The 18,348-nt window shown below is 37.7% G+C and overlaps 1 protein-coding gene across 3 annotated transcripts; it reads right to left on the bottom strand.

Annotated features, from left to right (window-relative positions):
• Positions 1-16,402, bottom strand: LOC121415687. 3 transcript variants are annotated; one of them, XM_041608993.1, is made up of 4 exons: positions 16,310-16,402; positions 1,916-3,031; positions 1,282-1,367; positions 1-618 (listed from the first exon to the last, which is right to left on the bottom strand). In XM_041608993.1, exons 2-4 carry the CDS (start codon positions 2,686-2,688, stop codon positions 275-277), a joined length of 1,203 nt encoding a protein of 400 aa, XP_041464927.1. In that variant the 5' UTR covers positions 2,689-3,031; positions 16,310-16,402; the 3' UTR covers positions 1-274. The 3 variants fall into 3 exon arrangements, with proteins under 3 accessions (XP_041464927.1, XP_041464929.1, XP_041464928.1); XM_041608995.1 differs by lacking the exon at positions 16,310-16,402 and adding an exon at positions 11,603-11,704; XM_041608994.1 differs by lacking the exon at positions 16,310-16,402 and adding an exon at positions 8,874-9,161.
• Between the last annotated feature and the right edge of the window lie 1,946 nt (positions 16,403-18,348).

Below are 18,348 nucleotides of genomic sequence, written 5' to 3'. Positions count from 1 at the left end.
AAATCTGTTGTCACTGACTTTTAGCTGCTTTCTGTTCAAGTATGCCAAACAGAGTTAATATGATAATGTCCAATCCTCGAGTGGGGTTACATTATAGGGTCTTTGACAACAACACTAATTGCGGTTGTCAGGGAGGTTGTCCATATTTACGAACATAGATTCATCAAGGTACTATGTAAAATATACTTTAATCTCTTGGTATAACTCTTTTTAGGAAATATTTGGAAGATGAAGTTGTGGAAGTTAGTCCTGGGCTTGGTTTGGTAAGTCACCGTCAGACGAGCGTCGATAAATTACTGACACTCAACGGATCGATAGCAGTATCGCCGCTATCTGTCACGTGATTTGAGTAAGCGAATCGGTGTCCATCATGGTCCGTGTGATGGTTGTTTTTATTTGAATACTGCTGGCGTTGGTTGTGAAAAGGACCTCCATTCAAACCAGTAAAGACACCCGGTGGCGGTGCGTGTCGCTTGTTGATCAAAGACTGCTCGCGTTGCCACAGATGTACATTGTGCCCAAAACTGAAGACCATGAAAAGGATGGCTAATCCGATGAGGGCGCTAGACACGGTGGCGGGTATTGTCCGGAACTCAAGGAGAATATAAAGCATAAGAGCTGTGTCGGAAAAACAAGAAAATATAAGTTTGAGTGAAATCTGAGCTCTTGCCAATTATAAGTATAAATGTCTGTAGACTTATCACGAGTGTAACTTCCGATGCATACCTCCTGATGTTCAAACATTCTTTTCACAAAGAGAGAGTCCCATCAAAGACCGTCGAATTTTGGACAGATCTCTACTACTTTGTGCCCTTGCTAATTAAGTGTTCTTTCATACTTTTGCCATACTAACACAATATTGTTCAAAACAGTCTTCCATGCCGTCTAACGATCTTCCAGACGTCTCGACCGGCGCTAATCGATTTCACTGGTCTTCCAATATTCTCAAAGATATTCCAATGGTATTTACCGACCAATCTCTCTAAAAACGAAAATCCCAAAGCCCTTCAATATTCTGGTGAATTTTCATGGTCCCCTGAATATTTCAATGAAGGGATTTTTAGAGGTCGTGGAGACTCTTAACAGATTAATCAATGGCAATCTATCTTGGTCTCCTAGCCGCAATACCCAACATCTTCAACCAGAGGAAAGGGTCCACATTCAGATATTGTTAGCTTGCTACCCATAAGAATACGAAGGTGTTATTGACTTTATTTGCTTGTCAGTTTTAATCATCCATTCTTATTGGGTTAAATTAAGTTACCATTTAATCATACTTACCGACGAGGAAGATGGGTATGGAAACAAAGAAGGAGCACACAGCCAAGAACCGTGTTCCGGAGGTATTCTTTAGAAAGTCACAGGATCTAAAACAACAAATCATCAGACAAAGTGATGCATGGCTTTATCAATAATTTATCATGTTTATAAATAGTTGTAAGCATTAAGTCATGAAAAAAATCAAATTACAAAGATAACATCCCTTGTATTTATCTTAATTGAAAATTGTCATGGAATGGGCCCCTATAAGCACAGAGAGATCTTATGGCACGTTGAGATGACAATATTTCGTAAACATCAGTTTTACACATTACATTTTCCTAATGAAGATTTGAAGTTGCAAGATGGATGAAGGGATGGTAATTCAGGAAGAAGGTTATCAATGCGATATATAGCCATTTTTAAACATAGCAAAGGGATCTCTTAAGATACTAAGCAGACCCAAAAAACGTGTGGACACAATATCATTCATATCAAATACCTACAGTGGGGCTGGGAGATGCATTTGGAAGCGTCTTACAACAAAAGCCAAAGAATCAAAGTTTGTATTTATGTAGCTCATGAAAGCAGTCCAGAGAACTGTCAAGAACAGGCATAATAATTTCTTGATATCAGAATGACTAGATGGACATACCTTTCTTCACCTTGAGGTAGCTTCAACATTTTCGCCGTAAAATAGCTCTGTCCTGTACAGACGACCACACAACATAAGTTCAGCATGAGACAAAAGCTAACAAGAACCACACCTGAGTCTAAAATGTCTGAATACCATCTGGTACCGGTGACTCCTTCTACGGCACCATCAGTCAATAACTGGCTTTGCATCGAGTTAAACTGAATCAGTAAGACGATGGAGAGAGAGGTGATGATGATGGCAATGAGAGCTAGGATTCCCATGGCGGTTAGAGACTTCTCCACACCGAATTCCTTACTTGTGAGTGTAGCGCGGGAAAGGCTGAGGCTATGCGGTTTATGCATGGTCGTGAGGTCGTCCGTAGCGCTGGCAAGACGCGACGAACGTCCCTGGATGACGCTCCCAACTCCGTTGATGCCGTTGACGCCGTTGTTCGTTTGACTGACTGACCGATGGATGGTTGCGTGACTGACGTGGCTGGATTGTGAAATTGGCGACGCCGGCGGCAACTCCATCATGAGTTCAACGTCATTGCTGCTGTTTCCACCGCTATTGCTGACGTTGTTACTGCCGTTGTGGCTGTTGAGGGCCTTCGGGCCGTCGACGTTGCTTGGTGACAGATTCATGTCGCGGAAGTGATTGGTGTGGTTACTGTGGTGGTGCTGATGGCGGTTGTGGTAGTGTTGATTGTGGGTGTGGGATGGGGGTCTAGGGTGGATGTGATAGTGCTGGCTAACGTGCTGACGGGGTAGATTAGCGAATTTGCTGATCATTTGGATGATCTTTCCGTACCCTTTGGAGAATCAAAGTCGGCAATTCCCCGTAATGTCTGTAACATCGATCGCGTTTTGCTTTTCCAGTTGGCGGTCAATACAGCACGCTCAAATTCACATGAACATCAGCGAAAAAAAGTATACCGTATAGTGGATTGTAAATCTGTTTGTCTTCATGGTCTTGCTCTGACGGGGTACCATCTTAGTCAGGTCATCTTGGCTTCAGAGACTTGATGATATGAAAGAGCGCCATCTTGAGTTCTTACAATCTGAAAGCAATCTTGAAGAACTTCCACCAACATCAATTAGATAAGATTAACCTTGGCCGCAACTCAGAAGCAACCTGCAAACAAAAGAATTAAATAATACGAATGGATGAAATCAAATGGAAAAAAGGTTGAAATAACACGGATGCCCTTGGAAATACATCATCGTAAAAATCATTTCATATTTTATCGTATTGCTTTGTCAGGTTTGGCAAACAACTCGCTTATAGGTCACATTTACACAAATTTCAGACGTTGATATTCTTATGCTGGAATATAATTATATTGCAATATTTTGCATCAAACTCCCGTCTTGATTATTTCAAACACTTTAATATCATTACTTTACTGCCAAAACGATTAAACCTACATATTCTTTGATCACGCAAACAGCATCACTGCCATTTCTTTGAATTTTATGTACACTATTATGCTTCACCTTTTTTGTCTATTGTATATTGCACAAGCTAGGAAACAATAATCTTTACTTAAAAGATTGACAGACATGTAGGTACAGAGATAGCATGAGTGAATTTCATGCATGGAGAACAAAACTAGTTCGAAATTGAATAAATTGATAGATTGATACATTGCGAGAATGATGTTAAAACAAGCACGCGTTAGACAATTCTTGCATTATACAAATAATAGTACATAACTCCCCAACGTTAATAATAAACATTTCAGACATATTTGTAGACACACTGAAAATTGCTATTTCCCCCTTCTTTTTAAGAGTAAATTAAAAGAAAAAAACATATATATCAGAAAAAGGAAAGATGTTATAAATAAGGCAGAGAATACCGGAGAATTTTATGCTTTGGTTCAGTGAGTATAAAAAATGAGACAGGGTGAACCTTCATCATCATTAAACATTTTTCCACTTGAGAACTATTAATCTCAGTCAAAATATACTCTTAAATAAGCACAAAAACTATCCGTCAGAATAAGATGGAATAACCCAAGTATATTAAAAAAGAATTTGAAGTTCATTAGATAATTTGGAGTGTTTTCAATAATTTCTAGTAACCAAATTTGAGGGGGGGGGGGGAATGGATCTCCATTCAAAGTGCCCTCTTATCAATGCCCACAAACATTTTTTTGTGTGAAAAAGTTGATACTATTTTGGTTATTGGGTTAAATTTTGTTAATAATGTATGGTGTTTATGTGGGGGTATATAAGCGTCGGACGAGAGAGGTTGAAAATACAACAAAAAAGTTAAACCTTTCTAATCTGTGTATTCTACGTGGTGGTATCTGTAGAGGTTCATCGTCTCAGCACCTGAATACTCGACTGAACAAACAAATACCACCGAAAACTTCATTGGATTGAAATTTGCGTCATTTTGAAAACCCAGTATTATCAAATCGAATCATTAACCATGAAATACACCTGCAGAAGCGTTTTGTCCAACGAATAATACTATAACATCCGGAAATTTTTAATGTCATGGTCTGCTTAACATTCTTTTTTTCATTCCCGAGCCCGAATAGTTTGTTAATTTTCATTCACTATATACAACAGTCTACTTCTATATCATTAATATGTAGAGCACCACCATGAAGAAAAATACAAGAACAAAACAGTGCATTGTATGGAATACAAATTTTTAGTGATATTTTGTATTAACATTCACCCTCACTATAAAACACATTTTGACACGTTATGTCAGAGGTGCAAAGCCCAGCATATCGTGTGGCATTAACACCATGATGATAAGCGTGTTTTGCCATTAAACCCCGACTTTCAACTTAGAAATATTCGGACCCCGTGCAAGCTAGAAAAATTAATCTCATGGAAATGATGGTGTCGTCTACCAGCCCTCCAGCGGGCCATCGTGAATGGTAATCAAACCAGTCCAGAGGCTTATTGATTTCTTGACATGTTAAACTACTGTACTTGTCAATACTGTTCAACTGATCCTGGTGTCTTCATTGGAAATGGTCAATGCGCGAAATGGTCTTTAAAGTGCCCGATTGTATAACTATTATGATGCTTCATCGGGGGTGGAATCATGGAATAACGTTTCTTTTGTTGGCGGAAGAGAAAAGTCAATTTTCAAGGTAGCAAAGTTAATGATGGACACACTTCATATGAGAACCTTAATTGTCATGTGCTCAAGAAATTCGTTCATCGAAAAATGCAGAGTTTCTCCATGCGCGTGAGGATGGAGAGAAATAGAGATAGAGAAATACCTTTGCCCAGATAGGCTTCATTTACAACTTTGTGAGAAAGGGCTGGGTACGAAAATAAGTCGGAGAGGGAGTGTATTAAGAAGAGCTAGGGAGGTTCCCTCAACAGACTTACATCATGATTATACTCATAACTCTATACTTTATGAAACAATAATTGCCTACAGCTAGCTTCAAGAAGTCACATGCAAAATTGCAACACATTATTAAACTTGAGAAAATAAGCCACCGAGGTGGGTCACCAATGTCAGCACGGTGATCAGTAACAATTGCTTTCAAAACATCTTGAGAATATTACCACGATGAAAAACAACACCATCAAAAATTGATTCAATGAAAAATGCCCCTCGAGTACCATACAGCCGAACTTGATTTCATGACGGTATGCTATTTCGAGTTTTCAATTTCACCCCCATCGGGCGAGGGGTAAAAACCGGTTTCGATCGCTAGCTGTATACAGCAGCTGTTGATATGAATGAAATCATGGATTTATATTGACAGCAGTGATGGATAGTTGGTGAGAAGGGGAATATCTATATTTTGTGACGAGTATTCACATCATTATGGAATGGAATGACGGATTTTGCTTTCGACATAAGATGATGACAACGGGAAGTTCGAGTTCTGTTTTAGTCGAGCAAATTATGGACAGTTTAGATGTAAAGCGATCCACATTCTTCAGTGATTTTGAAAAGGGTTTACATTTGCAATGCAAAAAAACATACCACATTTACGTACCTTAAATCTCTATATCTTTAGGTGTATATCCTATGAAAAAATAGTAGATCATGTCTAGGGACTTTATCATAAACTCCGAAAACGCAGATCGTCCACGTTAAGAGATTATTATGATTTCCCCGGTGCCAAACATCAACATAAATAATGTCTGATTTGAAATTTTTTTTATACATTCCCCCTTCAAATATCCATAGTGGTATACGAAATAGCGCAAAATGTCATGGTCATGATATTATATGAAATCAATTCACCTTTGCTATACCCTCTCTCTTGAAGCACCCACAATTAACCTCGAGCAAATTAAGGCTTCCATATTTCATTTAAGATTATGCTGAAGATAATATCTGTATGGTGCTAACAATTAATGCCTTTGGTGCTTTATGAAATTATTTCACAGACTTACTTGCCCCTTTTCACTTCTCAATCATCATTTAAGTAGGTATAAGTTCATGTAAGTCTTATTTGTAGGAGTACAATTCAACTCGGAATGGCGCCAGTGGGGAGAAGTTTTTTTTTTTAATCGTTCATGAGTTAATCTGATTCGGAATTGAGCGATTTGCAGCTACGAATATACCATTCCGAGTAAAAATTAATTCGAACTCTAAATTTCTTCAAGAGAAAGTTCACCCTGACAACAAGTTTAATGTAAAAATAGGAGAAAAGATAATAAAAAATATTGCCTAAGGTTTGAAAAAAGGTCAATCAAAGAATTTCAATTTACTGGATTTGTGATATCATATGCCAGCAGCATTCCTGCATATCGTATGGTGAAAAATAGATTAAATGTCATTTTCTTAGAAAATTGAACATAATTCTTACTGTACCTCCTAAAGAGAAAAAAAAATAATCCCGGATCAATAAACAATTGAAATATATGTATGACATAAGATATGGGGGTAGCTGCTCTTTTGTGACGTCAAAATTTTGATAACGTTCTCAATCTTTAATGGAGTTTTTCCTCAAACCTTCACCAATATTTTTTATCATTTTATTCTGCTATTTTTACAGCAAACTTTTCTTCAGGGTGAACTTCCCCTTTAACTCGGAATAGAGTTGACTAGTACTATAGCTCACGCAATTCCAAAGCGTGTATACCATTCTGATGCGAACAGACCGAGAGATAGAGAGAGAGGGGGGGGGGGGGTAGAGAAGGGGCGGGGTGAGAGATATGGAAAGTTCTCACGGAGTGCAGTGACATTTCCCACCCCTCCCCCATTTTTTACGAATTCAACGTCGAGGCATGTGAATCTCTTTCAAGCACAAATAATCAAAACTTATCCGAATACAAATATAGTAAATAATGTCAATACTTAACAAAATAGAATGGAAAATGGAACTTGGAAAGCTCTATTCAGAAGCAGCTTCGGTCCGGAACCGAGGAATAAGAATACACCTTTCTTGGCTGGTTTATGATTTGTTGATTTAGCATTGTCTTCATTGCCATGGGAAAATAATTGAAATGAAAATCAGTGTTGCCATGCATTCAGCGAATGAAATGCAAGTGCTCACCTTTTCTCCGAATATAAATCACTTTGGGCATGACGTGTGCAGGTGTCAATAAATTAAAAAAGAAATAAATACAATATATCTGGATAGGTCCTAAATATATTTTTCTAGCCTTGTAAAAGAATGCATGTTGAAACTCTTAGAAATATATGAAGAAGGGATGTGTGACATTTTCAAAACTGCATACAAGCATGATTGAAGACTTATGCTAGAGAATAATTTAGGCCTACTAATCTGAAAAAAAAATCACACTACTCTTTTGAATAATGATATAATTGAATTGACATATTTTCACTTATAGGATTTGGATTGTGAACAAAAAGGGTTATGAAATGGACAAATACATATACCGCTACATGTACATTTTCTTGACTTCATTGCATAACACATTAAGACAAAATTTGACATTATAAGCCAATGTCTTCAGAATTATAAAAGTCCTCTTCACAAAATCACTTCAGATTACAATGATGTAACGGTAAAGTTTTCCTATCTTCTTATATTGTGTCATCTGTCATCTAGACACTCTCAAATGCCTATAATACCATGTCGCTATATACTAGGAAAAAAAAGGATTTACCCAATATTGTGTAAAATGGGAACACGCATGTTGGTTGTGTAAAAAGATACCAAATATTTTGTAAATTTTACGCAAAGTTGCGTTCAAATTTACCCAGTAAAACATGCATTTTGCCAAATATGCGGTAAAAGAATACCAAGCCAACACGCATGTTCCCTTTCTACCCAATATTGTGGAAAGTTGTACCCAGTGTTTTTTTAGAGTGTATTACTAACAGGAAATCTGCCCACATTCTTGGAACAGGTCGATAGCTGTTGAATTCAAATGTCACCAGTATCATCTAGTATTATTGATTATTTTACTATTCACCGGCTGGGTTAAAGTATAGTTTTCGCTATTGTACCGTACTAAAAATAATAATAAAGGGAAATGAGACGAGAAATACCCGGGATAGAAAGCTATTTTTATGATGATTATACACTAAATGTGATTAAAGCCACTGGAAAACAAATAATTCATCATTACAATTGCAAATGTCATATTACCATCTTGAAGTCATATAGATGTTGGTATTGCGGATGTGATTCTGATCATTTTTTGGCAGATCTTCATTTTCAAACAGCCCGCTAAACAAACTGTAAATTTTTGTCGTTCACTGGAATGACCCGTCATTGGGCTTGACTATACTAAAACATATATAGGATGTATGCAACGTTTCGTGAAATGGAAATATGAGAAAATTGCACATTCTGTAAAGTGGAAGAAAATTCCTTTATAATAAGGCAAGTAAAATAAGAGCACAAATCTTAGCACCGATTCCACAAATTGTCATATGCACGAAGTTGAAAAGGGTTACGTATCGATAAAGCATCTAATGGTTTTATTACACAGAGTTCAATGTATACCTTTAAACAAGTCACAATTAAAGAATAGAACCCTATAACAAAGGCATAAACAATTACCATTATGAATATTCCTTCCAAAATATTCGGTGGTCAGTGGTCAAACTATAGGCCTACGTCGGCTAAACATTGTTGACAAATACATGCAGTCATCTTGCACCAATCACTTCATCCACCATGTCCAAGAACGGTACTCGATGCATCATCGGAAAATGGCAAACCTCTCGCAAGGACCAATTTCGATTTTCATACGAAAAATATTATGCATCACAAATTGGAACGCAAAGCAATATTTTGGTGAGCAACACTCTATTGAAGTTGTTCAATCGCTGGACGCTTTTCTGAAATACCTCCCCCTATTCAATACATACACGTTCCTTTTCTGAATAGTGTCGTATGTGTTCTCGCCTTTTGTAAATGAAGTTTGAATGACGATTTGAGGTAAAATACACACGGGTGGTACGAATGGTTCGCCCGAATGGTTACAAGGGTTGTGTATATTGTTATTGTGGGAAAATGTAGCAGGTTGTGATTAGCCCTTTAAAGTGTAGTTTACGTTTTCTTTACTGTATAGTCACGGCGGATCCAGGATTTTCCAAATCACGCGCGTATTGAATAAATTCGGGGGGGCGCCAAAAAGAGGAAGAAAAGAGAAGGGGGAGAAAAGGATGGAAAGAAGAAAGGAAAAAGAAAAACGGGGAAAGAAAGAGAGAAGAAAAAAGAAGAGGGGAGGGGGAGCCGAATCGATGTTTTACTTCGGGACGCCGATTTGATGTTCGACATAGGGGGCGCCGAATTGAAGTTCGACAAACGGGGGCGCCGAATTGATGTTCGACCTAGTGGCACCGAATTAGTGTTCGACATATGGGCGCCGAATTGGTTTCCAACCTAAGGAAGGGGGCGCCGAATCGAAGTACGATATAAGGGGCGCCGAATTTATGTTCGACCTAGGGGGCCCGAATTGTTGTTCGACCTAAGGGAGCCGAATTGATGTTCGACCTCAGGGAGCCGAATTGATGTTTGACCTAGGGGTGCCGAATTGATGTTCGACCTAGGGGCGCCGAAATGAAGTTCGATATAGGGGGAGCCGAATTTTTGTTCGACCTAGGGGCGATGAATTGATGTTCAAGCGAAGGGGGCACCGATTTTATGTTCAACATAGGGGGCACCGATTTTATGTTCGACATAGGGGCGCCAATTTGATGTTTGTCCTGGGGCGCCAAATTCATGTTCAACCTTCGATTGCCCTTTTTCACGTGATTATGAAATAAGATTATTCAACATGCATTAAAAGGCACCTATGATTGCCTGGCGGGAAGGGGGGGGGGGGACATTTTCCGAATAGTTCAAAGGTATCCTGGATATGGGCCTGCAAAGGGGGCATTTTTGTACAGGAATTTTTTGAGAAGCAAAAAGAAAGGGTCTTCACAACCAAATTGAGGTAATTTCGTTTAAGGAAAAATTTGACATGCAAAAAAGTCCACACATGCGTATGCACGACATCACGACATATTCCCCTGCAAAATATTTTTGTGCCTCTCAAGGGGGGGGTGGGGCACGGGCCGGATGTGTCCCTATATACCTGGATCCGCCACTGACTGTAGTACACGTTAAATTCATCTAATGTTGCAGTTAAGAATGTTGATATTGTATGTTTTTCGTGGTTTCTTATATTTCAGAGATGCACATAAAGTGTTAATGATAGAACTATATGAAGAAAATCAACAACATACCAATGAACCACAGATATATAGAGCGAAAATTTAAGAAAAAAAGCAATATCCCCAACACATACGCTAGGTGTGAAATAAACCCAAACAGCGTAGACAATGAATTTATCCTTACACCTTGAGTAACAATTTACCTATTAATGCTACATGCTGATTTTTATTAATTTTTGTTATTGTTTATGATTATGTATGATTTATATGTCGTTCAGAGAGAGAAGCTCTTAAAAAAGAGCGGGAAAAATGACAGAGTGACACAAGAGTCTCAAATATCATCATGAGAAGTGGCTAGGTGAATCATAGATATAGGAGAATGCATGACTCCGCAGGAGGAATACCAAATATCTTCTTAATCAATTCATACTATTCTGAGGAGGGGGAATTTAAAATGCATGCCACGGGTCTATGACGTCACATCCAGGAGAAGCACGCTTGATAGATGAATATTCATGATGCCGGCACGTGAGCGAAGGCATAGTTTTTCAATCGATGCTGCGAGGCAAGTTGCAAAATAGAAATATACTGCCAAACTTTAAGCCTACTTGAAGATAACGATATGATGAATAAAACACAATCAAAAGTATAGCTTTTTATATTATCGTCAGTAGTCGCCTTTGTTTGTCCCTCATGCCCAAACCCCCTCCAACATGTCCAAGAAAATGGGTGGATAGGGCAAAGTGTTTCTTGTAGGTAAATGTAATAAAACAATTTACAATTACGGTGATCCCAAAATATAAATACTATGTCATCAGAACATGCTCAGATAAATGGCGACAAAAAATCTGGTTGTCCGGTCAGTATGGACTCATTCTACGCATGGCCTTGTTATTCACCATAAACTCTATTTTGAATGTGTCGTTATAGGCCTTCGTTGGTGAAGACCTAAATAGATCCTCACATTCCAAATGTATTTACTTTGACACCTTTCTCTCGTTCTTTCCGAAGGTGGATCGTGCAAATTTATTCAAAACAAGGTAGAAAGAGGGAGAGAGAGAAGAGGGGGGGGGGGGGTAGTTATACTATAGAATACTGTTAACACTGAAGTGTTGACATCAAACTTACATGTCAGTAAATAAAACGACAGTGTGAGAGATGAGGAAGATTAATCCTTTCCGGTAAGATGACAATCTTTTTGTTTACCAATCAAAGTTCAGGTCCATGTATCATAGCCGCATATGTCCCATGCATCTTCCAACGAAACAAAACATTTTTTACACTTTCAAGCTCTAAAATGCATCATGATACTATATACTGTAAATGGTATCATAATATAGTATAATTATGCATTTTTAAGCTAGAAAGTGTATTTTGTTTATTTATACATACAAAGGGATCGATTGAAGCAGGAATACTTACTTGAGTAAACCAAGTGCTGGTAACTCCTTGGATAAACCTATTTTAAGATGATTTCTGAATTTGCTCTGGTTGTGTCATTGAAGATGAACACAAATATGGAATAAATGTCAGGTATAATGTAGCTCTACCTACGTACTTAGTACGACGTTCTCGACATTGAATACTTCTAAATCATGATTAATGAGACAATTTCGATGATAATGATGATTAATCAGAAAGACAGATCAAGAAGTTATGACCAATAAGCGCTCAGTGTAAACGATCCTCTTTGGCGCTGCTGAGGAATTGAAACCCTCCACATAACATGCATGTATGCAGGGAGGTTGACGGTATAAAGGGGTGAGGTGAGGATGGTCAGTTTGCACAAGGTTTTAAGAAAACACACTCGTCAGGTTTCGCATAAAGATCCTTAGAATGGTATATCTACATGGAAAGCACAGATTATTTTGCAAGGGTGTTCGAATGTTTACTTTTTAAAAAGTTTTCTTCGAGCAGCACCGACAGGGCAACCCTGATCCACCATGGACCTACGTTAACGTGTTCAAGGTGGCACTCATCCTGAAAATACACCTGTAATATGATTTTAATAAAGTTAATTCGAACGGACGAAATAATGTGAACAACATCGAAATCGGATGAAAATAAAGTTGTAGAATATTTCATAATTATGTAAGTTATTTCAAGTAGATTTTCTAGATACAGTTTTAAAAGATTAACAACTAAAATGACTGGTAAGATTCCCGGTAAGATTAACCAGCCATATGTTTGAGATATCGTATCATGCCTATATCTTGGATTTATGCCTTCTTTCTGAATATTGAGCTGAAAATTGTCTACTTCGTCGGAAGCAACCTCGCTATAATCATGTTTTAGCATTTCAATGGCTTCATCTCAAAAGCTGTCAGGGGGTAATTTTTCGTTCCGGTGTCGGGGCACGATGAGAAGACCATTGACATGATACCGTAAACACAACTGGTTACATATCGATTAGAAACTTTCTTATTATATCAATTATTTTGCTCTTAATTTTAGTCGAATGTGGCCTGTTGTTACTGAGTTGGCCAACATGAGCATTCGCATTGTACGTGTTGAACACGTTAAGTTATACAGACGGAACATGGCCTAGACTTTAATAGCTTTGTAGTTTTTCGCAGGTTCCTGGGATACGGGATTATCTTTACAAATGCCTCCATGCAAATACTTATTTACATTTACTCAATTCTTAGTCATAGAAAAAATACACAGAGTCAATATGTTCTAATTCAATCTGGTTTAGTTTTAGATGTGTTAGACTGAAAATCGGTAGTATAGATACACTCTAAAAATCAAGGATTCTAAATAAATCCAGATCGGCTGTAAATAGTGACAAGCCAAATATTAGATTTAGTTTTATACTTTGTAGAATTAAATATTAATACAAAATATTTGAATTTAAATCTTTTGAGATTTGAAAGTTAATCCTAAAGATTTAAAATAAATCATAAATATATACCAGTAATCGGAAATACCCATTACAATAAAACCACTTTAAAAAATCCAGTCTATTTTTCTTCAAATTTTAGACTTTCAAAAAGAACGTACAGTAAACTACTTTTCAAAACTATTTTGAGCATGCTGAAGGTCTCTCATTACGTAATCATTTTCTGCATACAAAAAGTAAATAAGGAAGGAAAGAAAACGGTCTCGCAATCTTGAATTCTTCAAAAGAAAGTACTCAACATGGAATCGTAATACTATGTATTAACGTTTTTCAGACTTTTTTTTCAAAATCGCTTTGTAATGCGTTTGTGGCAAGCACAATAACGATAAGTAGATTTTGCATTAAACCCTTGGAGTGAATTGATCTAGGGGCCTGATTAAAATCCCAATGGAATTTATATTCTCTTGTGATTTATAAACGAGAAGCGAGGTCCACATGCCTACAGCATTGCAAATCATATTTCCACCGATTATAATGTCGAGCAGTCGCGTACCTAGGACTTTCCACGGGGGGGGGGGGCAAAATCGTCCGCCCAAAAATTTGACCAACAAAATAAAAAAGGTCTTCAACCACAAAGGATTTCGTGCCAGAAAAAACTGACAACCAAAAAAAAATGTCTTCAACTTCTCGTCAGGAGGGGGGGGGGGGGGGGCAGGGATAGGTCCCTTGCATGGGTTGTGACTCGTCAGGGGGGGGGCAGTCTGCCCCCATAGGAACGCTAGTGGTGTCGGGGGAAGTTCTAAAAGACGCATGATTACCTTGATCTCAATCAGAATGAGGGTTGTCCCTAAACAATTACGAGTACATAATTTTCTGTTTATGAAGCTGATTTAGATGTTTTTGCTAAGTTTCAATCATTGAGTTACAATATGGTCATCAAAGTTAATAATGTCCATACAAGTATCAGCAGAAGAACAAGTCATGGCTCTCCTTGGCAATACTTTACCAACAGAAAACAGAAGACACATCCAACACCTACGATAAACAATCATTCAATAACGAATTCAGCTTGCGTGTTTGATCACATACAAACTGTATATGTGATCATAATTATCAAGGTTTGAAGACTCACAATAAGTATTGTTTCCGTAACCTTTATCTATCACGTTCAACTACTTTTGTCCTTTCTTGGAATGTGACATCGAAGGTGGTTTTGTTTTGAGAACCTGTTCTCTCGATGCAGTGAAAATGACATATATTCTGGAGGGGGGGGGGTGGTACCGGTGAAGGAGTTCAAATGGACCAGGGGTCCGTTTCATAAAGACAACTGTTGTAACTTTTCAAATATGGCAACTGCCATGTAATCCTTGATTGTGATTGGCTGCTGAGCCCTGTTGGCATGGTAGTTGCCATCATGACAAAGTTGTTACAATAGTTGTAATTCGAAACGGGCATCGAACCCACGACCCCGTTCATGAGGCGGACGCTCTACCACTGAGCCAACATAAATATTTCCAGTCAAAAATGCATTTTGTTTTTCTCTTCCCCAGTACTTGGGACTGGTGGGAGGAGAAAGACACACAGCAGAGATGAAAGCCACGAAAAAAACCCCTCCTGAAATGCATGAAAATACCCTCAATGAGCACCAAACCAAAACATCCATACAGGAAGACTTTGCACCTAAGACATTGGAGGAGAATAATACCTAAAATTTGGGTCCATGTTTAGGGATTTTCCAGCATAAAACCATACCCGATGTTTAGGGATTTCTTCCAAAAAAGCGACCCATTCCTGAGGCACATCCCCGTATGCATCATTTCGTGAGACCCCCCCCCCCCGGGCTTTTCACTTCATTTACGTCTCATGTATGTTTTTTCTTCTTTATATGTTTGTTGTTGTTTTTTAAGCAAAACCCTTTTCCATTATCTATTATGTTATGGTTCGTATGAACATTATACATTGTTTCTGTTAATTTTACATGTTTTTTGAAGATAGGTATGAAATCAATGAAACCGAGAGAATGAAAATGAAAATTTGTGTCTTCATGGTATCTTCACCACAGTCCATTATTTCGTGTATTACGGTGGTGTAGAAATTACTTAACGATTCTTCTTATCGTCAAATGTGCCTATGAATTGTCTCACAACCGGCTATCCATGGTTTAACCACATCTTTGGACCCGTTCAGTGTCAGACCACGTATAAAGTTAAACTGGAGTTCAGGATATGATCCTTAGTGTCTACAAAGGACCTCTTCAAACTTGTAACTTTTCGGCATAAAAAGAAATCCCAGGTAATCTTGTAATTGTCTCGTGTTTGTCGTTAGTAAGCCGCAAACGTGGCGAACGCGTTTTTGTGGTTTTACAGACAATTATCGTTATGATTGGAATGGCCACAGCCCCAGGGCAAATGATGGAATATAATCCATTGCTTCCACTTCTTTTCATGCAATTGGCGCGAAAAAAAGTGTAGAAAACACAAGTATAGAAGGAGAAGTATAATAATTAATGAAGGCACAATATTACTCATCACTATATTGTCGTAATTACAACAACAATAATAATGAAAATAATAAACATAATATAATAATAATAACATCATAATGATAATAATAACCATAACAATGATGATGATAAATAAATAATGATAATTATATTGTATCATGATCTTCATGATCATCACATCATCATCCTCAACTTCATCATTATCATCATCATCATCATCATCATCATCACCACCACCACCACCATTATGATTTGCTATATCAGAAGCAGTAAACTAATCGGCAAAGCCCTTGCTGCCTTCCTGTCGTAAGAAATAAAGCACAGTAAGTTCGCCTTTCCTTTATACGCTCTATACTCTTTCTTAACATTATTAGAAGTTCTGGCTTTGAAAGGAAAATGAAGAGAACGTACCAAAAGGGGTGAAAACAGACAGAATACCAAGACATCATAGAAAGCATTCTACAAATGTAACCATGGGAACCATGCATACCTTCACTCATTGATGTGCTCCCGGTAATCGTCGAAACGGAACAAAGGTCACCTAAACTCTGAGACGATGAAATCAAGACAACACACCCGCTAGATCTTCTTACAATTCTAACTGGAGATAAATCCAACTTCTAACTGCAAAATGGTTGAGGGTTGAGAATCATCCCTAATTCAGTACAATTCAATTCATGTGTTTCCTATGACGCTCATCTATCGTGTTTTAAGTCATGCCTCTATGCATATACGCTTAGCTCGTTGCGTTCTGCTAGAGGCAAATCAAGTTCAAAGACGAATATTCCGCAAGCATTGTGATCACTGATCTCGGATGCTTTCTGTATGCATCTTAACGTGCCCCGACCTCCAATAACTTAAATCCAGGCACGCATGCATGTGCAGGCGGACAGGGGACGCTGTGGCGAGGGGACCTCAAAACTCGCAGGGGGTAATACCTTCTAGTCACAACTAGTATTCCAACCGCTTGTCATTTAAAATTATGTTTGGCGGGAGAGAAGCAACAAGCATCTTCAACTTCAGTATACCCGTCTCCTTAATTCAATTTGCGAATATACAGTCCACCAAGACTCCTCTGCAATAGTATACTCCATCATTGGTCATCATGATCGTTCTTTGAACACACACAATCCTTTCTCAGGCCTGGGGTAGAAAGCTATTCAGGGTAAATACCGAGAGCAAATCGCAGTCTTTGAAAGGTAGGCCCACAACAATAGCCAGGCCAGCAATAACAATAAAAGGGGCGACAGAAGTAATAAAAGAAAGGAAACGAAATCCTACCAGGCCCAGGCCTGCGCTTGATGTGCCAGTAAGCTTGGGTATTGTTACCTCACTGATTTTCAAACAATTCTTTTTATACCAAGCTGAGCGTGTATTCGAAGGACGCCGATTTTGTTTGAATATCATTCTTATATCCCATCCTATCCCTTCACTTGGCGTTGGTATTTATTAACGCGCATTGATCTTGAAGTATGTCTATATTATATGTGGTTTTACTTTTGTGGTTAATAACTGTAATTTTTTCCTCCAACAAAGAGATGGAAAACAACCCGTGCACAAAAAGAATTTGAAAAGAAGCATTCTCTCGAAATACCGGTATATTATCTCGAAAAGGGGGATATTTTAGACACTAACAAAAAATGTACCACAACCCCGAAACACGTGTTTAAATCGGAAGTTATGATCGGGGCAACGATATCATCGGGGCAACGAGAACTTTTGGTACTAGTATATGATAAACATTTTTTTTTTCTTTATTACCATTATTATTATTCTTTATTTGTAGTTTATGGGAGTAGGGGGGTTAAGTGTAGCTAAGGGTCTGGTTTTAAGTTGTGTGTATGTTTTTTTATTAATATAACTTCCTCATTAATCAGTTTGATTGAAGAGTATGGAGAATTTTGAGTTTTATATACAGATTATAAGTTTATTTCCGTAATTTATATTTTTGCTGTTGTACCCGGATTCTGTTCTGTATTTATCCCTTCGTGATTATAAGTTGTTAAAGAAATGTGAGCAGATTGATTTTAAGTTTACATTTGAAATTCATATATATTCCTTTTCTCACCATGTTAAAATGTTAATGTGTTAACTTGAAACTATTAAGTTTTAATGATGTCATGTTATATATACATATATTTTTTATTTTACATGTGATATGAGGAAGAAATAAATATGATTTAAAACAAAAAAACATAAATTTCTCGTGGTTTTCTATGTGCATTGGAATGGGTATTAATGATTTATATTTATTTCATTTTGCACATGCACAATGTGTAGACGACGAATGTTTCCCTCGCTTTGGAAGATATATTGAGAAGTACAAAACATTTTTTTTAATATATACTCACAATAATCGCTTTTATATGCTTTAAATTTTGAACTTTGTAAAGACCAGCATTATTTCTTTTGTCACTTATAGGTCAAAATCTAAAAACAAAAAAATACCCGACATGTTTTCTCATAATTCGCCAGTTTCATTTAAGACCGAGTCAGTGGAGTAATGAGCCAACAAGTTATGGCACATAG

The sequence above is a fragment of the Lytechinus variegatus genome, chromosome 5 (genome assembly GCF_018143015.1).
Source record: "Lytechinus variegatus isolate NC3 chromosome 5, Lvar_3.0, whole genome shotgun sequence".
In the NCBI taxonomy this organism is placed as follows: Eukaryota; Metazoa; Echinodermata; class Echinoidea; order Temnopleuroida; family Toxopneustidae; genus Lytechinus; species Lytechinus variegatus.
This window is presented reverse-complemented; position numbering and strand designations above follow the sequence as displayed.